Here is a 25,600-nt window from a genome sequence, read left to right on the forward strand (position 1 = left end):
CTTCCTGGTAACAAATACACACATGTTATATGGTAGCTTTTTGGTGTTGCATTTCGTAGGTGATGAATCACACACTTTTTGCAGAGAGAGGGAAGGGGACGGGGTGGGTAGCAACAGCAGCGGGAAGTGGAGGAAGGAGGAGGGAAAATGAAAAGAATTATATAAAAAAAATGATTTCTGTTAATTTGTGAGTGCACACAACAGCTGTGACAATGTTTGTTGATGTGAAATGTGCCGAGTTGTACCATGGTTTGGAGTACATGTTTAACTGTACACACCCTTATAACTGGCCTGGTAAGTCAATTCAGATGTCGGTGGAAGGCAATGGCCTACCACCTCCAACAGAACCTCATTTTTATTCAGTTATCCCAAAACATTCTTTACTTGCTGTGTGACCCTTGTAGATTCATTCCCCACTTATAACCTAAAGTCTCAGTACACAGGTAGTTAAATTTTGAAACACATGCAGTGGAAATTACATAATTCACAGTCTGCTGGTGTACATGGCCTATCCCTCTCTTGTTGTAAAAGACATTCAAGGGACAGAAGAGCAAATGATCTCAGTAATGAAAGTTCTGGAAAGGGGGTGAGAATGTGCTCATCATAGAAGGGCTATGCAGGAAGTAACATGCTTTTGACCTGTTGCGGCAGTGGGCAGGGCAACAGCTGCCATCTTGCTGCCATAACATTCTGACACTAAGTACACATCCAGCAGTGGTAGCATGTGGTCTGTGTCTCTGGTACTTTGCTTTCTGTGACATACTGAAATACGTGCTGCAGTAGAAAATCATGCCACTTGTGAGGTGAGGTCTGTGATTTGGTTTTTGTTGACAAAAAACTGCAAACCAATTGAAATTTGTCACAGACTGACAAAGTTTGGGTGGGCAATACAAAACAAGCATGGTGGAAAACTTACTGCAAAGATTTTGTTTTTTCATGATAATGCATATCTGTACACAACCAATCATACCCGAGAGCTCCTACAGGGGTTTGATTACGCAACATACTGCCTGGATTTGGCACCAAGTGACTAAGTTCTTTTCCCAGCAATGAAGTCATAGCTGACTACACAATGCTTTGATATTGACACTGAACTGCCCACCAGTGTAAATCATTGGTTACAATTGCAGGCAGCAGATTTATACAGAGAGGGTATTGAAAAACTTGTGCCACAGTATGATAAGTGCCTCAATGCAGATATGTCAGGTTGTGTACTGCCTCCTCAATCCCATGCTGTTATTCATAGTGAGAGTTTGACTCGACACCCACTACACACTTTGATGTCCTTTTGTTTTTTGGAAGTCGCACTAATACTCTGTGAAATGTACATTCTCTCAGTGTTTCCCAACTATGGTGGATGTGATAGCCAGCAAGATCGTAATAAATTGAGTGCTGGACACCAAGCCTTGTTAAAAATGAAACCTCCATCTCAGTTTATTAGATTTTCTGAAATCTTTATTTCGTAAGACTGCTTAATTACGCTGACATAGAAACTTGGCATTTGCTTCACAATACTGCTCTCATCATATTTAGTTTCATTAGTATGTTAGAGGTGGTGCTCAGTGACAGCTGATTTTCTCTGTCCCATAGAGCTCGCATGACTCATGTTCTGAAGGAATCTGTACTCTGACTATAGAATTTGAGTGAGCTTTGTAGTCTCCATGTTACTCTATTCTGTGCAAGCCTCTTCATCTCCAAATAACTACTGTAACCCACATCCTTCTGAATCTGCTTAGTGTATTCATCTCTTGGTCTCCTTCTACGATTTTTACCCTCCACGCTTCCCTTTAGTGCTAAATTGGTGATCCCTTGATGCCTTGGAATGTGTCCTACCAACCAATCCTTTCTTCTAGTCAAGCTGTGTCACAAATTTATCTTCTTCCCAATTCTGTTCAGTACCTCCACATTAGTTACATGATCTATCCATCTAATCTTCAGCATTCTTCTGTAGCATCACATTTTGAATGCTTCTATTCTCTTCTTGTCTAAACTAGTTGTTGTCCACGTTCCTCTTCCACACATGGCTACAATCCATACAAGTACCCTCAGAAAAGTCTTCCTGACACTTAAATCTATACTCGATGTTAACAAATTTCTCTTCTTCAGAAAACTCTTTCCTTGCCATAGCTAGTCTACATTTTATAGCCTCCCTACTTCGACAGTCGTCAGTAATTTTGCTTCCAAATAACAAAACTCATTTACCACTTTAAGTGTCTCATCTCCTAATCTAATTCCCTCAGCATCACTTGATTCAATTTGACTACATTCCATTATCCTTGTTTTGCTTTTGTTGATGTTCATCTTATATCCTCCTTACAAGACACTGTCCATTCTGTTCACCTGCTCTGCCAGGTCCTTTGCCGTCTCTGACAAAATTGCAATGTTGTCGGTAAACCTCAAAGTTTTTATTTCTTCTCCATTGATTTTAATTCCTACTCCCAAATTTTTCTTTTGTTTCCTTTACTGCTTGTTCAGTATGCAGATTGAATAACATCAGAGATAGCAGAATGAGATTTTCACTCTGCAGCGGAGTATGCGCTGATATGAAACTTCCTGGCAGATTAAAACTGTGTGCCCGACCGAGACTCAAACTCGGGACCTTTGCCTTTCGCGGGCAAGTGCTCTACCATCTGAGCTACCAAAGCACGACTCACGCCCGGTCCTCACAGCTTTACTTCTGCCAGTATCTCGTCTCCTACCTTCTAAGCTTTACAGAAGCTCTCCTGCGAACCTTGCAGAACTAGCACTCCTGAAAGAAAGGATACTGTGTAGACATGGCTTAGCCACAGCCTGGGGGATGTTTCCAGAATGAGATTTTCACTCTGCAGCACACTCTCAGCGCACACTTGTCTCCACAGTATCCTTTCTTTCAGGAGTGCTAGTTCTGCAAGGTTCGCAGGAGAGCTTCTGTAAAGTTTGGAAGGTAGGAGACGAGATACTGGCAGAAGTAAAGCTGTGAGGACCGGGCGTGAGTCGTGCTTCGGTAGCTCAGATGGTAGAGCACTTGCCCGCGAAAGGCAAAGGTCCCGAGTTCGAGTCTCGGTCGGGCACACAGTTTTAATCTGCCAGGAAGTTTAACATCAGAGATAGGCTACAACCCTGTCTTACTCCTTTCTCAACCATTGCTTCCCTTCCATGCCCCTTGATTCTTGTAACTTCCATCTGGTTTCTGTACAAATTGTAAAGAGCCTTTCGCTCCACGTATTTTACCCCTGCCACCTTCAGAATTCGACAGAGAGTATTCCAGTCAGTATTGTCAAAAGTCTACAAATGCTAGAAACATTATTTGCCATTCCTTAACCTATATTCTAAGATAACTCATAGGGTCAGTATTGCCTCATATGTTCCAATATTTCTACAAAGTCCAAACTGCTCTTCCCCGAGGTCAGCTTCTACCAGTTTCTTCATTCATCTGTAAAGAATTCCTGTTAGTATTTTGCTACCGTAACTTATTAAACAGCCACGACCTTGTTTCGACTTAGGTCTTTCATCACACAGTATCATATCTCAAATTTCATCTTCATCTGCATCCTCTTCCATTTCCATAATATTTCTCTCAAGTACATTACCCTTGTATAGACCCTCTATATACTCCTTCCATCTTCCTGCTTTCTCTTCTTTGCTTAGGACTGGTGTTCCATCTGAGCTCTTGATATTCATACAGGTGCTTCTCTTTTCTCCAAAGATTCTCTAATTGTCCTGTAGGCAGTACCTATCTTACCCCTAGTGATACATGCTTCTACATCCTGAGAAGGAAAGTTGCTGCTCACCATATAGCGGAGGTGCTTCTACATCCTTATATTTGTCATCTAGTTATCCCTGCTAAGCCATTTTGCAACTCCTGTCAATCTCATTTTTGAGACGTTTGTATTCCTTTTCGCCCACTTCATTTGCTGCATTTTTATATTTTCTCCTTTCGTCAGTTAAATTCAGTATCTCTTCTGTTACCCATGGATTTCTACTAGCCCTCATCTTTTTACCTACTTGATGCTCTGCTGCCTTCACTATTTCATCTCTCAACAGTATCCATTCTTCTTCTACTGTATCTGTTTCCCTTGTTCTTGTCAGTCGTTCCCTAATGCTCTCTCTGAAACTCTCTATAACCTCTATTTCTTTCTTCTTTTTTTTTCAGTTTATCCAGGTCCCATTTCCTTCAATTCCTACATTTTTGCAGTTTCTTCAGTTTTAGTCTACAGTTCATAACCAATAAATTGTGCTCAGAGTCCACATCTGGCCCTGGAAATGTCGTACACTTTGAAACCTGGTCCCTAAATCTCTGTCGTACCACTGAAAACTACCAGTGTCTCCACGCCTCTTCCACATATACAACCTACTTTCATGATTATTAATCCAAGTGGTAGCTATGATTAAGTTATGCTCTGTGCAAAATTCTGCCAGGGGGTTTTCTCTTTCATCCTTACCCCCATTCCATATTCACCTGCTACTTTTCCTTCTCTTCCTTTTCCTACTATTGAATTCCAGTCCCCCATGACTATTAAATTTTCATCTCCCTTAACTATCTGAATAATTTCTTTTATCACATCTTACATTTCGTCAATTTCCTCACCATCTGTGGTGCTGGTTATCATACAAACTACTGTGGTAGGTGTGGGCTTTGTGTCTATCTTGGCTACAATAATGTGTTCACTACGCTGTTTGTAATAGCTTATCCACTTTCCTATTTATTTTTTTTTAATTTCAAAAATTTTGAGGTGTTTCTGGAAAAAAATGAATGATCTATAAATAAAGTAAATTCAATAAGATATGATGACTTTAACACAGACTTTCTCTGCAAATGTAGAAAGGGAGCCCCCCTCCAGTTAATCTCATAAAATCATGTAATCATACTGTTACAGTAAATAACAACATACTAAAGATGAAACGTGATCCTCAGTCAGGAAAGCTTAAACTATTTTATTTCATTATTGCACAGTGAAGATTGGTCTCCTGTCTACGAAATACAACATTTTGATACATCCTTCTGTTTGACAGTGGTAAATATCAGAAGTAATACAAAAGCAATGGATGCATCTCTAAACAAATTAGAACTTATTGCCAAAAAATGAGGGAACTGCTTCAGATCTGCAATGAAAATAATTTTACAGCAGATATGCGTACCTAGTATAAAACATACATAAAAATTGTACGTAAGGTTATAAAACAAGCAAAAATATGTACGATGATAGGTATATAACAATGTGCAAGTAATTGAAAGCTATGTGGAACATTATAAAAAAAGGGGCAAACATATGAAACCAATGAGAATATTGTCTTATACACAAAATGATAAAAATATTACAGAGCCTAGTGAAACAGCAATATATTCAACTGTTACTTCACTGGAATAGCTGAAAATTTAACCCATTCCTATCCACTGTTGGGCTATGTCCAACACTACTATTTTCTGCTACATTTCCAATATCGGATGATGTCCAACATGTTTTCATTATTGTGCTTTCTGTCCACTCCATTTTTAGATTTGCTAGGCACATGGCAGCAATTAGTATGAAGATCTGACTACTCAAAGCTGTTACAAAATGTGTAAGTGACGATGATATTGCCAGGTGGCTTCTCGAAGACATAGATGATGGAGGAGAATTCAGTGATGGAAAGAAACTTCTGCCATGTCCAGTGATATAAGTTCTTGTGAATCTGAACCTACTGATGGAAGTGGACAGTGATGAAGACACAAAACTTTTATCAGATACGTGGAAAGTTTATCATAATGGTGATGGTGATTTCATGAAGTTCTTTCTTTCTTTTTTGTTCATGCAACAAGATTTTACAATTCCTCATGGTGTTCAACAGATATCCAAACTTGAATATTTCCAACTCTTCTTCATTGGCAATTTTATTAGTGAAGTTGTGAATGCCACAAATATGTATGCTAAAGACAAGAAACAGAAAATCACTCCACTTACAAAACACCCCCTGTGGCACTCATGGAGGGATGTTCTGTTAGAAGAATTGAAAGCTTTTCTTGGTGTGATATTTAATATGACCGAGAATTTGAAGGCAGAATTAGTTGAATATTTTACAGAACACTGGCTGGAATGAACTCCATTTTTCAAGGATTTTTTTCTTGTCTCCTTTTCTTTTTTGTTCTTTTTAAAATATATTGGATGGTGCATTTAGTTCCACCTGTCACAGCTCAGGGGTGTCAAAGTATGAGAGGGAGCAAGGTGAAGATTCTTAGTGAGTTATCGACAGTAAATGCAAAAAAAACTTGATGCACCAAAAAGAAATGTGGCTATAGATGGTCGCACAGTAGGAGTCAAAAGAAGAATTCAGTTCAAGTGCTACAGTTCAAAGAAGCCTATGAAATTGGTTTACAAATTTTCTGTCTGTGTGAATCAGAAAACAGTTATGTTTGGTTCATTTGGCACAGCAATTGCTAGCTTGTACAGGTGGTTCAGGCTATCACATTTTTACTGACAGGTTCTACCCAAACCCTCCCTTTGCTAGGGAACTGCACAAAATTAACACATACAGTTATGCCTTATTTTCCATGTGATTTGGAGAAGACAAAACTTGCTGAATATGAGTTGTGTGCCTATCAAAGTGAGATGAAAACTGTGTCTTTCATTCCATAACAAGAGGTCAATGACTCTGTTGAGTACATTCTTTTGTCCTCAGATCCAGTTGGTCACTGGGTATAGGCAGAAAGAGCCTGTGCAGTTCATGAAATCTACTGTTATTTTGGAATACTCAAAGTTTATAGGAGGAGTGGACAGGACTGATATGTACTATGGTTGTTCTGATTTTACAAGGCACCCCTACAAATGGTTGGAAGAAGTATTCTTCCAATTGATTGGAGTTACTGTAGTGAACAGTAGCATTCTTTATTCAATAGACAACAACAAATGTGGGGAACAACTGCAGACTCATCTTTCCCACAGAAAGTATCTAATCAAACAGCTAGTTGGCCAGATGAGAAATAAAATTCAAAGAAAAGAGGAGGACCACTATTGTCTGACACTCAGGGGAGACTAAGTGGGAAGATTTGTAGCAAATGCATGGGAAAAGGAGGAAGAAGATAAACATTTTCTACTACAAAACATTGTTGCCTGGACTTACCAGGAGAATGTTTTAAAAAGTACCATACAGAAAAAATTATAAACAACCAGAAACAAAGACCAATGTAGTTTCTGTGGTGTCACCGCAAGGCACCACGCTTGCTAGGTTGTAGGCTTTAAATCGGCCACGGTCCGTCAGTACACATCGGACCCGTGAGTTGCCATTGTCGTCGCTAGCAGACCAAGACAAGCTAGCACACTGGCCCATTCTACAGCTGACTTTAACAGGAATGGTTCACTGGTTATAGCTTCAGAGATCTCATTTGCAGAGACACTAGTTAGCATAGCCTTCAGCTAAGACAGTAGCTATGTCCTAGCCAGGTGCCACATACAGTTTATGCATTGACGATTGATCTATATGTGTGAAGCAATAAGAATTGTAAAGAAGTATTCGCAGTTCAGTCTATAACTGCACTTGTAAATATTATTGTACAAAGTCAAGATCGACGTTAACTGCTGATGCTGAATTAAAGCTAAATATTTAATTGTATTCCTGTCTACTAACTTTCTAATCACCTAAGATGTTCCAGATACATCCCATCAAGTATAGTTCATTGATCCTCACGTCAGCCTACATGATCAATGCGTGTAATTAATGGCCAAACCTCATGACCAGACTAAGAGTAAAATTGTGTGACTCAGCCGGGTCACCCTATTTCCATGAGACCCGTAGTTCCGCCTCATAAGTAACAGTTTCAAAACTAGTGTAAAAGATAATAAAGTTGTCAAGTGACCTCATATTGCATTTTGTTTTTATTTTTTTAATAGTAGTGTAATAACCTGTAATGCCTCACATCCTTAATCACATAAAATAAATAAGAGTTGTGAAGAATGCTGTGAGTAGAAAAATTGGAGTAGGAAGGGTTAATAAAAACTAATGTCAGTGCAGATCAGCAGCAAGTGGAAAACAAGATCATTAGCTGTAAATTATCAATCCTTGTGGATCACTTTATTGGGGAGGGTACAATCAAGGCTGTTACAGACCTAAAAACAACATATTCAGCAGGAATTGATGGTATACCCAGCAGAATCTTACAGCTCTTTCTCTAAAATATAATTGACCCTCTCATTCACATATGTAACTTCTTATTAATCAGGTGTCATTCCTGATCAGACAAAGTTACTGCTATATCCAAAGCCAGCAACAAAGATAAATTTATAAACCATCAACCCATTACAATAAGATCCTGTTTTTAAAAGTATTGGAAAAAAAAATGTACAATAAGTTAGTAAAGTTTACAAACAAACATAGAGTATTAGCCAATTCTAAACGTGGTTTCCGAAGTAAGAAATCAACTGAGGTAGCATTCCATGAAGGTATAACCACAGTCTTAAAAGTGACTGATGGAGAAACAGTAAACAGCAGGTATATTTTTAGACTTAACTAAAGCTTTTGATGTGGTAAACCATGGAACACTTGAATACTACAGCATTAGGGGACTGTCAAATGAAAGGATTCGTTCGTTTCTCAATGAATGCAGACAGAAAGTATACATCAGACATGTACATGAAAAGGCACATATAGTATCAGTATGTCTGTCAGAAGAATGGTGATCTGGATGTGCATGTTGCTTCACACAAAATAATTCTGTTTGCTAATGATACAGTAGTGTTTGTAAATTTAGCAAAAAATGAAGACATCCAACATAAAGTAAACTCCATTACAAAACAACTAAGTAAATGGTCAACAATAAATCATACTTTCTTTACTGGCAGAAGTAAAGCTGTGAGGATGGCGCATGAGTTGTGCTTTGGTAGCTCAGATGTTAGAGCACTTGCCCACGAAAGGCAAAGGTCCCGAGTTCGAGTCTCGGTCCTGTACACAGTTTTAATCTGCCAGAAAGTTTCAATAATAAATCTGCTTATTATAAATAACATGAAAATAGTAGTATAATATTTCCATAACTGTCAAAACGACACCTTGCGTTATCCAGACATCACCATCAACCAGCAACCCTCTGTGAAAAAAGAGGCAACAAATTTCTCGAGATTTGGATTCAAAGTGACCTAAAATGGCACAAGCATATTGAACACATCAATGCCAAATGTGTATAGGTTGTTATCATTTAAGGGCTATGGAAAATGCATAGATGTGCAGACACTATTGTGTGCCCACTACACATATTTTAATGTCCATTTGAAATATGGACTCATGTGATGGCAGAATTCACCAGCAGTTCTGGGGACCTCCAGAATCCAAAAAAAGAGCCATTCAGATTATTATGAGGGGCAGGGCTAGACAGTCATATAAGCTGAAATTTAAAATACTGAGAGTGCTACCACTACCATGCAAGTTCATTCTTGACACATTAATGTATATTTAAAAAATGCAATTGGAAACTATAATACTATTAGAAAAGATTTTGATTTATATAATCACAATACTAGACTAAAAAGTAACTTGCATGTACTCCTAGCCAATAAAAGTTTGTATGGGAAATGTACATGCTGTATGGCAATAAAACTATTCAGTAAGTTGCCAAATGATATAAAATGTATACCAAATATTGAAGATTTTTGAGATCTGTTAGAGAATACCTACAGTACCACTGCTTCTATTCAGCAATCAAATTCTTGAATTACAATAAATGTCTAGATCTGTAACATTTTTAATTTTGTAATGTGTTGAACTATATACATCTTGTGATAATTGTTCTTTTTAGTGACTGGAGTTAAATCCATTTAGTGACTAGAGTTAAATCCAATATCATCTTGTACAGTGTACTACATATGATCAAAGTACTAAATAAATAATGAAATTATGCTATTGTTTCAGTTTTGTGGTCATGCAGATATGTCTACAAACCTTCCTCAAGGGACTCAGTTGACATTAGTGAGTGCTACAATGCCAACAAGCCTGCCAAGTATTTTAGGACAGCTGATTGAGGTTTGTGGTATTATAGTATAAAGTCGGTTAGCTTATGGGCTCCTGAGAAAGTGCTTTGAAGTGAAACAAATTTAAAACATCTAACAGTGCTGTTATATAATTAGCAAATAAAATCCTTCGTACTTAAGTAGAAAGTTTAGAGCATGGAGGAGGAGAAAGAGGAGGAGATAGATAGTAATATCTGATGACATAGTCTTCATCAGAAATCGAGACGTATGGAATATTTAACACTGTTTTCGATACTCTGCTTTGCAGTACACTGTAATCTTACGCGTACCACCACCTTGTGTAGAAAACGTGTATGTGTGTTTATACACAGGTCCATGTGTAGCGGTCATTGGCTGACATCAACACTAATTAACTTGGAAACATGTTTTTCTTAAAAGTTATTTCTCAGGACAACCTATACTGCAATATTCTTATGAGTTTTACAGATTGTTTCTGAGCACCCTGTATATGATACATAAAAAAATTCTGAGCACCCTGTATGTGATACATAAAAAATCTACTCACTAAGCTTCCCATGCGCAGTCTTCGGCCCAGGAGCCTTTGAATCTCAGAACTTACGGTAATCCTTGTCAGCTGATGGCAATAATCATCCAATATTACTGAAAATGTTACCCCAGAATCTCCTAGTTCTAGGAAAGGTTGGTTGTCTATGATAATGCCAGTGTGATTTCCCAATATCTTGAGTACTGTTGTTCATTGAGAATTTTAGTCTGTGGCAGCTGACCTCCATAGATGGTGGCTTTGTTTAGTTTGCCTAATTTAGCCTGCTGGAACTTCTTTATAGTGATAGGGAACTAATGTGGTGTACTGGAGAGCAATGTCGACCAGGGTATGATGATGGGCTCTATTGTGCAGGTTGGCTGTAGTCTTTTGCAGTTATGTGTATAGAACTTCCTGGTTGTCAATGTCTTGTAACATAACACTCTTCTTCCTTTCTTTACAGTAGCACCCACAATCAAACCATACAGGCATGTTGTCCTGTATTCTCCAAGTGTCTGTTTATCTGCACATTGATCAAATTAGGAGGAGGGCCAGTGTCTTCAACAAATTGGATATCATTTGATGGTTGCAGCATAAGTTGGTGTTTCCAACTCCATTCCTATATGTAGGTTTGATGTGTAGAGATCAGTGCCAGTGATTAATGAACCTCTTCTGAAATTAATTATACTAATTCTTGCTCCTGGCTGCATTTGACAATTAATGTTGATGTGTTTGGCCATCTGGGATTGATATTAACGGAGTCCACAAACTCACATATCTCTTCTCTTACCATTTACTACATTAAAAATATGAAGTTCTGGTGGTATTTCATGACTGCCATCTCTACAACATTTAGAAGTCTGTCAAACTTGTTTTAGCAAACTCTTTTTTTCAGGTGCATTGCCTCAATATGTCGGCACCAAGTGATGAAGTCCTCTGATATAGTGATATCCTTGATATTCCTTCTCTGCTATGTTCTTCATTAGGTGTGAAACTATGTTGGCTTCTGTCATGTTTGTCATCCACAAAACCTGTTAAATTACGAAACGCTACAAATTTATTCCCCAAGACATTTCCTTTTTGAGATGCAAAATATGCAGTTTTTAATCATTTAAATAACGTATTTTCAAAAAATAAAATGTGATTGTAATATATGGTTGTGAATATAGTTTTGTGAAGAGATTTGCTTACTTAGTATGATCATATACTCACATTAATGAACATTTTGTTTGGACCAACATCAGGTATGGGAACAAAATATAATTGGTTAACTGTATAAGATTAACTAGCAGATCAGGCCAATTACATCACAACATGAGACAACAGCTAGCAACTCGTGGCTAAGTCATTGAAATATTGTTTGCAAAAAGGAATCATCATATCTGTTGGATGTCTGAAAGCATGCCATAAATCAATCATGTCAAGAAAATGTAAGAAATCCCATGACACAAAAATATTGAAGGGTATGAAATAGTATACTTCTGCACAAACAGCAACAAGTGATTATAGTAATATGTTGAAAGGTTAATTGCTTGTAGCACATTTTCATTGTGCCATTAATTCTAGGTAGACTCATTAAAGAAGGTGACAACTGGCTCTCTGCACCAAGTGATGACTCATATACCACAGAAATTTATTCGCTTGGGCAAGTCTCAGAAACCTGAGGAATTGCTTAGAATTGCAAAGTCTGACTCAAAATCAGGCATTCCACTTCTTATATTCAGGTGAGACTATTATTTTCAACTAGTTTCTAAAATCATTTGGTTCCCTTTTCAGTAATGAAGTGTTTACACTTAGTAGTAATGCAAAAAATCATAACATGTTAAAATGACACACAATGTATAAAATTCCGCCTAAAGTTTTCTTGATGATTTCACAGCAATAAATCATCCACTTGTGACTGGATATCCCTCTTTTTAAATGAGAATGGTGTTAGCTGTATCAATCTCAACGGTGCAATGCCTGAGGCAATACGAACTGGGAAGTTCAAACAGTTCCAGTCAGAGAGAGTAAATGTAATTTCCTGCACTGATATTGGATCAAGAGGACTGGATACAGTGAGGGTTTGTATTTCTAACATATCATTTTAGATGAGTGTTACAATAAGCAAAAGATGGAAGACTTTTTCAGTCAGTTATGGGTCACAAGTGTGGATAGGACAAGAAAAGCGTTTATCTGATTACCTTCAGTTTTGTTCTATAATAGGCCAAACATTTACTTTTCTAGTACCAAAAGTGATGTAAGAAAAGTCTTTTTATGATTCAAAGACTCTTCGTAGTTCTCTTTTTGTTTTTAAGACCTATTATAGTTTTGTTTATTCGCTCTAGCTAGCTTTCTCATTAATCTTAATCTACATTTAAATTTAGTTACAGGATGTACCATTACGACCAGCTGTAACTATAAGCTTCATAACAAGGAAATTGTGGGGTGAAGTTATTGTTAGAATGCCTACTTTTTAAAAAAGTTTCATACTTGAGGTTTGAGGATGTATTATCCTCAAGCTTTTTTTGGCACAAGATATTCTTTTTTCCAGAAAAGAACTAGACTCTGTATGCCATTAGTGTATGGGAATATGCAAAGTAACGTAACATTTTGATGATATTGCCTCCAAAATCAACAATCACTTGCAAAGAAAACAAACATTTGGCAAGGTCTAAAAAAGCAATGTCCAATTAAAATTCTAATCTGTATGCATACCTATGACTTTTGAGTATTCAATTTCATATATTTTTTTCCAGCATGACCAAACAATGGAAACTCCAAGTACGAATATCAACAATGTAGGAAAAGATAGATTGCTACTTACCGTAAAGAAAACACGTCAAGTTGCAGACAGGCATGATTAAAAGACACTCACCTCTCACATGCACACAACATTCATCAGTAAAAATCACACACACACACACACACACACACACACACACACACACACACACATGGACAGAAGCAAGCAAGTATCACACACACACGACCACCAATTCCAGCATCTCGAGCCGGAATGCTACACCACATGGGATGCAAGCAGCTATTGGAGCGGGTGGGGAAGGGGAAGGGATGGAAGAGTATGGGTGGGGAGAGAGATGAACACTGTCTGGTGGAGTGTGCAGGGACTAGACTCCAATAGGTGCAGTGTCAGGAGGTTGTGGGGCTGGGAGGGGGAAGAAGGAATGAAAAAGGAGAGGAGCGGGGAAAGACAGGTGGTTGCATATACAGAGGACTGCAAATACTCAGAGTGTGACATCAGTATGGGGAGGAGATTACAGGACATAGAGGGTGGAAACCGTCAGATGGAGGGAAGATAGGGTTTCTTATTGAAGATATTATCAGTGAACCTGAAGCAGACCATCGGTTTGATGTTTTGGGAGGCTAGGAAGGTCTCCTCTAGATGGTCCATAAATAGGTTGGCATAGGAGGGTGCAAAGTGGGTGCCCATGACCATGCCATGGATTTGTTTGTATACCTTTCCTTCAAATGAGAAGTACTTGTGGGTTAGGATGAAGTTAGTGAGGTGTATGAGGAATGAGGTAGTGGGTTTGGAGTCTGAAGGATGCCGAGGAAGGAAGGTAGTGTTCAGTAGCGGTAAGACAATGGGCATGAAGGATGTTAGCGTACAGGGAGGTGGTGTCAACAGTGACAATTAGGGATCCAGGAGGTAAAGGGGTGGGGATGGCGGAGAGTCAGTGAGGCAAGAGGTTGATACCTTTGATGTGGGAAGCTAGATCACAGGCAGTTAGTTGGAGGTGTTGGTAAATAGTGCCAAAATTCTTTCGATGGTGGCACAATAACCAGCCATAGTGGGGCGTCCAGGATTGTTAGGTTTGTGGATTTTGGGAAGCATGTAGAAGGTGGGTGTGCGGGGTGTCATAGGTGTGAGGAGAGAAATGGATTCAGGGAAGATGTCTGGGAAGGGCCTAAGGCTTTAAGCAGTGATTAGAGTTTATGATGGACTTGTGGGATGGGGTCACTCTAGCAAAGTTTATAGGTGGAGGAGGCAGACAGTTGGCGGAGGCCTTCTGCCAGGTAATCACTGTGATTCATCACAACTGTTGTGGAATCTTTGTCTGCAGATAGGATGATTTGCTCAGGATTTGTTGTGAGGTTCTGTATGGCTGTTCTTTCTTCTACTGAAAGGTTGGTGTTCTGAGGAAGGGACCTGGGGAAAGATGGTGAGGATAAGTTGGAGGTGAGGAATTCCTGGAAGGTTACCTGGGGGTGGTTTGGTGGGAAGGGGAAGGGCCACAGTTAGATGGTGGTATTAACTGGAAGAGGCAGGGTTCAGTGTTGGAATTAGGATGGTTTTGGTTGGAGGATTTGGCAGCAAGGAAGTGCTTCCATTGCCGGGATTGGCAGAAGGAGAGTAGGTCATTGACAAGTCCAGCGTGGTTAAATTTGGATGTCGGGCTAAAGATGAGGCCTTTGGATTGGACAGAAACTTCTGTGGAGCTGAGGGTTTTGGTGGAAAGGTTAACAACAGTGTTATGGGAATATTCTGGCTCTGGATTTGGTGGGAGGTTGGTAGGAAGTTTTGGAGGATGTGGCAAGTTGGAAAAGTCAGCTAGGCAGGGTTTACTATTGCTAAGCATCTACATCTACATCCATACTCCTCAAGCCACCTGACGGTATGTGCTGGAGGGTACCTTGAATACCTCTATTGGTTCTCCCTCCTATTCCAGTCTCGTATTGTTTGTGGAAAGAAAGATTGGTGTATGCCTCTCTGTGGGCTCTAATCTCTCTGATTTTATCCTCTTCGTCTCTTCGCAAGATATACGTAGGAGGTAGCAATATACTGCTTGACTCCTCAGTGAAGTTATGTTTTCGAAACTTCAACAAAAGCCCATACCGAGCTACTGAGCGTCTCGTTTGCAGAGTCTTCCGCTGGAGTTTATCTATCATCTCCATAATGCTTTTGTGATTACTAAATGATCCTGTAACAAAGTGCACTGCTCTCCGTTGGATCTTCCCTATCTCTTCTATCAACCCTATCTGGTACGGATCCCACACTGATGAGCAGTATTCAAGCAGTGGGCAAACAAGTGTACTGTATCCTACTTCCTTTGTTTTCGGACTGCATTTCCTTAGGATTCTTCCAATGAATCTCAGTCTGGTATCTGTTTTACTGACTATTTTATATGGTCATTCCATTTTAAATCACTCCTAATGCCTACTCCCAGGTAATTTATGGAATTAACTGCTTCTAGTTCCTGACCTGCTATATTGGAGCTAAATGATAAAGGATCTTTCTTTCTTTGTATTCATAGCACATTACACTTGTCTACATTGAGATTCAGTTGCCGTTCCCTGCACCATGCCTCAATTCGTTGCAGATTCTCCCGCATTTCAGTACAGTTTTCCATTGTTACAACCTCTCGATATACTACAGCATCATCCGCAGATAGCCTCAGTGAACTTCCAGTGTTATCCACAAGACCATTTATATATATTGTGAATAGCAACAGTCCTACGACACTCCCCTGCGGCACGCCTGAAATCACTCTTACTTTGGAAGACTTCTCTCCATTGAGAATGACATGTTGCATTTTGTTATCTAGGAACTCTTCAATCCAATCACACAATTGGTATGATAGTCCATATGCTCTTACTTTGTTCATTAAACGACTGTGGGGAACTGTAATAAATGCCTTGCGGAAGTCAAGAAACATGGCATCTACCTGGGAACCTGTGTCTATGGCCCTCTGAGTCTCATGGACGAATAGCTCGAGCTGGGTTTCACATGATCGTCTTTTTCTAAAGACATGCTGATTCCTACAGAGTAGATTTCTGGTCTCCAGAAAAGTCATTATACTCTAACATAATGCGTGTTCCAAAATTCTACAACTGATCTACGTTAGAGATATAGGTCTATAGTTCTGCACATCTGCTCGACGTCCCTTCTTGAAAATGGGGATGACCTGTGCCCTTTTCCAATCTTTTGGAACGCTGTGCTCTTCTAGAGACCTACGGTACACCGCTGCAAGAATGGGGGCAAGTTCCTTCGCATACTCTGTGTAAAATCGAACTGGTATCCCATCAGGTTCAGTGGCCTTTCCTCTTTTGAGCGATTTTAATTGTTTTTCTATCCCTCTGTCATCTATTTCAATATCTACCATTTTGTCATCTGTGCGACAATCTATAGAAGGAACTACAGTGCAGTCTTCCTCTGTGAAACAGCTTTGGAAAAAGACATTTAGTATTTCGGACTTTCGTCTGCCATCCTCTGTTTCAGTACCATTTTGGTCATAGTGTGTCTGGACATTTTGTTTTGATCCACCTGCTGCTTTGACATAAGGCCAAAATTTCTTAGGATTTTCTGCCAAGTCAGTACATAGAACTTTATTTTCGAATTCATTGAACGTCTCTCGCATAGCCCTCCTCACACTACATTTCGCTTTGTGTAATTTTTGTTTGTCTGCAGGGCTTTGGCTATGTTTATGTTTGCTGTGAAGTTCTCTTTGCTTCCAAAGCAGTTTTCTAACTCGGTTGTTGTACCACGGTGGTTCTTTTCCACGTCTTACAACCTTGTTTGGCACATACTCATCTAATGCATATTGTACGATGGTTTTGAACTTTAACCACTGATCCTCAACACTGTCTGTATTTGAGATAAAACTTTCGTGTTGAGCTGTCAAGAACTCTGAAATCTGCTTTTTGTCACTTTTGCTTATAACAGAAAAATCTTCCTACCTTTTTTAATATTTCTATTTATGGCTGAAATCACCGATGCTGTAACTGCTTTATGATCGCTGATTCCCTGTTCTGCGTTAACTGTTTCAAATAGTTCAGGTCTGTTTGTCACCAGAAGGTCTCATATGTTATCACCATGAGTCAGTTCTCTGTTTAACTGCCCAAGGTAGTTTTCAGATAATGCACTTAAAAAAATTTCACTGGATTCTTTGTCCCTGCCACCCGTTATAAATGTTTGAGTCTCGCAGTCTATATCTGGTAAATTAAAATCTCCACCCAAAACTATAACATGGTCGGAAAAATCTACTCAAAATATTTTCCAAATTTTCCTTCAGGTGTTCTGCCACAACAGCTGCTGAGTCAGGGGACGTATAGAGACATCCAGTTACTACATTTGAGCCTGCTTTAACTGTGACCTTCACCCAAATTATTTCACATTACGGATCTCCGTCAATTTCCTTCGATACTATTGCACTTTTTATCGCTATAAACATGCCTCCCCCTTCACTGTCCAGCCTGTCTCTATGGTATACATTCAAATCTGAGTTTAGAATTTCATTACAGTTTACTACATCTGGTTTCAGCCAGCTTTCTGTCCCTAGTACTATGTGGGCATTGTGACTGTTTATTAATGAGAGCAGTTCTGGGACCTTTCTATAGATGCTCATGCAGGCAGGGTTAGTTGCTGTGAGGGGTGGATGAGGAGGAACACTGGGTACAATAGGGGTTGGATAGTAGTGCCCCGAGGCAGCAGCAGGATGTCAGCAGGTTGAATAATTTGTGGAGGTGGCCTGTAGCAGTGGTAGTTCTAGGATTCCTATGGCATAGAGATATGTTTTTGCAGTACCAGGTTTGTGAGGGCTAGGGATTGGTGGAATCTGAAAAGGTGTAGGTTATTGTGAAAGGAGGGGGTTGGATCCAGAGAAAGGAATCTTTACAGTTAGGCCATTTGGGGGATTCCATGGTTTAGACATCATTTGAGAAACAGGATGAGAGACTGGGTTTTAACCAGGGAAAGGGATACTGGTGCAGAAAGTTGGAGCAAGAGTCTATTGTGGCAGGAATGGTGCAAAGGAAATGGGAATGACGCAGAACTGGGCAATAGGTATTGATGGTTGTGAGAAGAGCTGGATACCTGAAAAGATGTGTAAAGATGCGTAAAGAATATGTAAAGACATGTAGAAACACACACAGATACACAGAGATACGAGATATAACATCTGCTCTCCTTCTCCCGATCCCTGCAATGGAAGCAGCAAAACCACCATAATTTCAACACTGAGTCCTGACTCTTCCAGTTTGTATAACCATCCAACCATGATCCTGACCCCCCCCTCCCACCTAACCACCTGCTGGTCACCTTCCAGGAATTCCTTACCTCCAACGTAGTCTAACCATCCTTCCTCAGGTCCCTTCCTCAGAACACCAACCTTTCAGTGGAAGAAAGAACAGCCATACACAACCTCGAAACAAATCCTGATCTAATCATCCTACCAGCAGACAAAGGCCCCAACACTGTTGTGATGAATTGCTGTGGCTGCCAGGCAAAGCCTTTCACCAGTTGTCTGACTTCTCCTTCTGTAAACTTTGCCATAGCGCTCCCATCCCAGAAGTCCAACACAAAATTTAATCCCTGCTTAAAGACTTATGTGAATCCATTTCCCTCCTAATCTCTATGACATCCTGCACACCCACCTTCTACATGCTTCCCAAAATCTACAAACCCAACAATCCTGGATGCCTTATTGTGGCTGGTTATTGTGCCCCAACTGAAAGACTTTTGGCACTCATTGACCAACACCTCCAACCAACTGCCCGTATTCTAGCCTCCCACATCAAAGACAGCATCCACTTCTCTCACTGACTCTCTACTGTCCCCACCCATTTACCACCTGGATCCCTACTCATCACCACCTCCCTATGCACCAACATCCTTCATGCCCATGCTCTTACTGCTATTGAACACTACCTTCCTCAACATCCTTCAGACTCCAAACCCACTACCTCATACACCTTACTAACTTCATTGTAAACCACAACTACTACTCATTTGAAGAGAAGGTATATAAGCAAACCCTTGGCATAACCATGGGCACCCACATGGCACGCGCGTATGCCAACCTACTTGTGGACCAACTGGAGGAGACCTTTATGGCCTCCCAAAATACCAAATCCATGGTCTGGTTCATGTTCATTGATAGTATCTTCATGACCTGGATCCAGGTCCAAGACAAGCTATCTTCCTTCCTTTGCAATCTCAACACCTTCTCTCCCATCTGCTTCACGTGGTCCCCCTCAACAAAGTGTGCCACCTTCCTAGATGTTGACCACCTTGTCTCTGATGTCTCCATCTGCACCTCTGTCCACGTTAAACCAACTAACCACCAATAGTGCATGCATTTTGACAACTATCGTCCCTCTCACACCAAAAAATTCCTCCCATATAGCCTGGCTGCCCAGTGTTAATGTATCTGCAGTGACAAAAACTCCCTTGCTCAATATGCTGAGGGTCTCACCAAGGCCTTCAAACAATCCCCCCACCCCCAAAAACCACCCACAAAGGAGTGTCACCTTTGTCACCCAATTCCACTCCGAATCGGAACAACTGAACTATATCCTTCACCAGGGCTTTGATTACCTATTATGGTTCCCTGAAATGAGAGACATCCTACCCGAGATACTTCCAACCCCTTCTCAAGTGGTGTTCCGTCATCTACCCAATGCCCACATCATCCTAGCCCATCACTATGTCACTTCCAATACCAACGCCTTGCCACAAGGATCATATCTCTGTGGAAGATCCAGATGCGAAACCTGCCCAATCCACCCACCCAGCAATTTGTATTCCATTCCTGCCACAGTTTTATCCTATCCCATCAGGGGCTGGTCCACCTGTGAAAGCAGCCATGTCATTTACTAGCTCTGCTGCCATCATTGCACAGCTTTTTGTATTGGTATGACTACCAACCAGCTGTCCACCAGGATGAATGGCCACAGCAAACTGTAGCCAAGAGCAAAGTAGACCACCCTATGGCACAACATGCAGCTGAAGGTAAAACACTTGTTTTCAATGGCTGCGTAGCTACTTGTGCCATCTGGCCCTTCCCTCCACCACCAGCTTTTCTGAACTGGGAGTTATCCTTACAACACATTTTCCACTCCCATAATTATGCTGGCCTCAACGTACAGTAACATACTGTCTCCACATCCTTCACCCAACAGTTTCCACCCCGTATGTTCTATCATATCCTCCCTATTCTCATATCTCCCCCCCACCCCCCCGCCCCCCAACCCCCCGTTTATGTGCAGCCTTCTGCCAACGCATCCACCCGTCCTTCCCTTCTCCTGTTTTGTTCCATTTTTCCCCACCTCCCTGCCCCACAACCTCCTGACGTCTACATCTACCTACATCTACATGATTACTCTGCAATTCACATTTAAGTGCTTGGCAGAGGGTTCATCAAACCACAATCATACTATCTCCCTACCATTCCCCTCCCGAACAGCGCGCGGGAAAAATGAACACCTAAACCTTTCTGTTCGAGCTCTGATTTCTCTTATTTTATTTTGATGATCATTCCTTTCTGTGTAGGTTGGGCTCAACAAAATATTTTCACATTCGGAAGAGAAAGCTGGTGACTGAAATTTCATAAATAGATCTCGCCGCGATGAAAAACGTCTTTGCTTTAATGACTTCCATCCCAACTCGCATATCATATCTGCTACACTCTCTCCCCTATTACGTGATAATACAAAATGAGCTGCCCTTTTTTGCACCCTTTCAATGTCCTCCGTCAATCCCACCTGGTAAGTATACCACACCGCGCAGCAATATTCTAACAGAGGATGAACGAGTGTAGTGTAAGCTGTCTCTTTAGTGGACTTGTTGCATCTTCTAAGTGTTCTGCCAATGAAACGCAACCTTTGGCTCGCCTTCCCCACAATATTATCTATGTGGTCTTTCCAACTGAAGTTGTTCATAATTTTTACACCCAGGTACTTAGTTGAATTGACAGCCTTGAAAATTGTACTATTTATCGAGTAATTGAATTCCAACGGATTTCTTTTGGAACTCATGTGAATCACCTCACACTTTTCGTTATTTAGCGTCAACTGCCACCTGCCACAACATACAGAAATCTTTTCTAAATCTCCTTGCAACTGATACTGGTCTTCGGATGACCTTACTAGACGGTAAATTACAGCATCATCTGCGAACAACCTAAGAGAACTGCTCAGATTGTCACCCAGGTCATTTATATAGATCAGGAACAGCAGAGGTCCCAGGACGCTGTGCCTATTGGAGTTTAGTCCCTGTATATTCCACCTGTTTACTGACGAAGGTTGTGGCCGAAAGCTACATGTGAGTGTTTTTAATTGTGCCTGTCTGTAACTTGACATTTCTTCTGTATGGTAAGTAGCAATCTATCTTTTCCCACATTGTAGATATTCTTTCTACTGTGCATTCTTGTTATTGGTGATGACACATCTTCTTTGTACAAAACTGTTTTTTTCTGAGTTATGTACAGAAAACTATTCAACTGTAAATAGCATTGAAAATTTCATTTATCATGATCCTCATTGAGCCAGCAAGATTTAAGTTTTCCATGGTTTCCCTAAATCACGTAAAGTAAATGCTGGGATAGTTTCTTTGAAAGGGCATGGCTGATTTCCTTCTCCATCCTTCTCTCTTCTGAGATTGTGCTGCCTCTCTAATGACCTTGTTGTGTCATATTACTTCCTTCTTTTGTCATTCCTTTTGACTATGGCGCAGATTGTTATAGTATGATGGCTAGAAATATGTCAGTACTTTTCAATATTATGAAAGAGAAAGTTGCTACTCACTATATAGCGGATATGCTGAATCGCAGATAGGTACGACAAAAAGACTGTCACAAATAAAGCTTTCTCGGCCGGTAAGGCTTTCGTCAAAAATAGATCTCTCTCTCTGTCACACACACACACACACACACACACACAAAAGTAAGTGTGTGTTTGTTGTCTATTTTTGACGAAGGCCTTATGGGCTGAAAGCTTTATTTGTGACAGCCTTTTCGTAGTGCCTATCTGCAACTCAGCATCTCCACTATATGGTTGGTAGCAACTTTCCTTTTCATAATATTGTTACATTCCATCCTGTACTTTTCAACAAAGACTTCAAACTTTCAAGAATTGTAGAGTGTGTTTATGAATATCAGTTGCTCTGTAGTTTATATAGTCTTACTACAAATAACCATGTACCCAGAAATTACAACAAAAGTGACATAACTCCAGTCCTAATCGGAAAGTGGAACCTCCTTTGAGTGCGAACATTCTGTTGTGGATGGTGTATGGTGCGTGAAGAAGTATGGGATCTCAAGCAGACAAAGAAGAACGTACTCTTTATTGAGAGTACCTCTTCGAGTAGCATAATTAGGCTACTGTCTGACGTCATAATTGGGCTACTGTCTGACGTTTGCTAAACAATAACACTTCACAGTTAAAGATAACACCTGGCAAGTAAGCACGGTCTTTAGTGACTCACGAAGAGAGAGAAAACTTGACAAGTAACACTGTTGAAATCTGCAAGTCCGGGCTGGTACACAGTTTGCTGTGGAATGGCTAACAGAAGAGGGTCATTGTGTGCTTCACAAGATGAGCCAGTGGACACAGCCAGCATAAAATCTGGAGTGTATGCTGAGTGAAAGCTTAAAAGAAGAATATGTGCTGTGACTAATGAGCCACTGGGCGCAGTCGGCATGGAGCCCGGTGTGGACGCTGAGCAAGTGCTGTTGCTCTGAAGGATGGGCCACTGGATGCGGCTGGCATAAAGCTTGGAGTGTCTGCAAATGCTGCTGCTAGTTGTTGAGTGAGGTTTTAAATAGATGGGTGAAAGGAATTCCATGTGGAGCATGGGACTCGATTGCAGTGCCACGGTCACTGAGGTGAGATCTGCTGTCGGTGGGACTGGCACTACATATGGCTGCCACAGGAGACACATTGTACAATGAGCCAGCATGTTTTGTTCATTGTCCTCAAACTTTACTCACACCTGGTGCTTGCGCTGGCTTTTGCTGACTTGCCACCATGTAGGATGGTTCCAGCAAATGACTGGAACCTGGTTATCTGCTGGTTGTGAATGTATGTCAGGTTGCAGAAATAGTAGGTGAGCAGTCATAGAGACAGTATTTCTTCCTTCTTAGGAAAGAGATGGTGGAGCCATCTTGATAATAGCTGAAGGTCCTGCATCCTCTGTTTCTTTGTCAGATACAGAGCACTTGTAGAATCTATGTCATTTCAAGTTGAAGCTAGTAGTCCAGTGAGGGCTAAGAAACTATTAAGAATGTGGCCATAATGTTTTTAACTGATTACCATATATTACACAAATGACATGTCTCTGTTAATGAGAGTGTACCAAAAGAATATGAATTGCAAAACTGGCAGACCAGGCTCAGAAATGATTTGTTTTTGTAGTGTTGTGATTTCATTGCATTCATATGAGCAAGTATCCAAACTGAGATAGATATAGAAGATCCAAGGAAGAACAGTGTGTTTAATCAAGGATTTGTTTACTGAGTGAGTGTGATAATTTTATAGAGATGTTTATCTAACTGTAGTAGTGGCTGCTATAAGAGAGGCATTTGCATCACTATGGTTTGCAACACAAATTCTGCGAGTGTAGATTTCTAGAAGAATCACCAAAATATTGCTTTCTCCTACATATATCTTGCGAAAAGGCCATGAAGGAACAACTAGAGAGATTTGAGCTCTTATGGAGACCTAGAAATCATCATGCTTCCTGTGCACAATTTGTGACTAGAACAGAAAAGTGGGAAACAGACAATGATTCACAGAGTATGCTCCACCACACACTGTAAGGTGGCTTGCAGATTATAGATGTAGCAGACTCAGAACTACAGACAAAGTACAGTGGTAGGTTCTCAAGAATTAGTGTAGTGTCATCATTGAAATGACAATGGTCTGGCACATTGTGCGGGTGTCTCCACTATCTCCACCAGAAATGTGTGAAGGGGTATTGTGCTGGATTCCTACAACATTTGGTGACTTAAGTAGTGTATTACATAAGTCTCCATGTGACTTACTACTTCTTGCCTGTCCCCCAATAAATAATTTACTTCCCTTTGCACCCCCCCCCCTTCTCTTTGCTACTTACAGGCTCATTCTTAGTGTGTTAAACCAAATGGGTTGTATAAGTGTATCATATCTGCTGGAAGCCAAGTTGTTTGGGAGACTTGCATTTTTTGGGCATTGTTCTGCCAACAAAGAGAGTTTTCATGATTTCCTTATTTAATCTGACAATGTTTGTTATTTATTCACTAATTGCGAATTGTTTAATGTCAACTGTATTAGGTGTAAATATGCTATCTATTCATGACACATGAACATTTGTGCCAGACAGGGACTTGAACCCACATTTTCCACTTATTGTGTGTGGTTGCCTTAACCACTTTGAGTTTAGTTTTTGTTGCTTACAGAAAATTGGCAAAATGAATACCTGGGCAATGCCCCATTTGTCAGCTAGTAATCAATAAAGTTTATCATGGTATACAAGAAAGTAAGTTTCACTATTTTTTAAAAACAAAGATAACACAGTTACATGGAAAACTTTATTGGCAACATGTACAGCAATGTTGAGCTATTTTTCAACATAGTCACCTAAAGAATTGACACACTTGTAATATTGTGGGATCAACTTTTGTATTACTGTGTCATGTCTGCTGCCAGTGAATGGAACTGCATGTGACAGTCATCTTCAGCTCTTCGTCATTGTGAAAATGCTGACCGGTTGCTGAGCTCCATAATCTTGAAGCAGTGGTTCTCCAGGATGCGCTGCCACACCAATTCAGTCAGGTGATCATTGATGAGGGGCAGTCACACACTGCACTCTTCATCATGGACACTTTGATTACCTCTGGAAAACAGCCTACGCCAGCGATGCACTATCTGTTTGCTCATGATGTTCTACCCATAGACCTGACAATGAATACTGATGGGCATCATCATTGGGAAACTTACTTTCTAGATGCGCCTCATATGTATTTGTCATCATGTTTTACAGACAAACGTCATGGACATTGTTGCACGCCGTCTTTGTCTGGGTGGTGTATATACAGTGAACCAGTTCTGTGTTCAGATCTTATATAGTGTAAGGATATGTTACTTCTAATTGTGAAGTTAACTAAAATATGTGCTATTGTCAGTGAAGAAAATCATTTTTGTGTGTTTATCTGGGACAGCCCAATCAAATAGATGACTGAATATTTTACCCACTGGCGAACTTAAAGAAACACATCATTTGTAATAAGTTATCCACATAGAACTATAAGTTATTCCATTTTTGCAATTTTGATCTGGCTTGACACTGTTAAACATAGCTGCTACAGAATCAAAGCTACAGTAAATAAGGAAGGAAACAATATTGGGATTTAATCTCCCTTTGCCATCAAGATCATTACAGATGGAACAT

General features: G+C 40.2%; 1 protein-coding gene across 1 annotated transcript in view; it reads left to right on the forward strand.

The window, feature by feature from the left end:
* LOC126094026 (probable ATP-dependent RNA helicase DDX28) overlaps positions 1-25,600 on the forward strand; it is a 95,936-nt gene that overhangs the window by 61,193 nt on the left and 9,143 nt on the right. The window contains exons 8-10 of the mRNA XM_049908764.1: positions 9,853-9,963; positions 12,019-12,176; positions 12,332-12,515. Of these exons, the coding sequence (XP_049764721.1) occupies positions 9,853-9,963; positions 12,019-12,176; positions 12,332-12,515 (453 nt within the window). The remainder of the gene's footprint in view (positions 1-9,852; positions 9,964-12,018; positions 12,177-12,331; positions 12,516-25,600) is intronic.

Source organism: Schistocerca cancellata, chromosome 1, assembly GCF_023864275.1.
Source record: "Schistocerca cancellata isolate TAMUIC-IGC-003103 chromosome 1, iqSchCanc2.1, whole genome shotgun sequence".
Taxonomy (NCBI): Eukaryota; Metazoa; Arthropoda; class Insecta; order Orthoptera; family Acrididae; genus Schistocerca; species Schistocerca cancellata.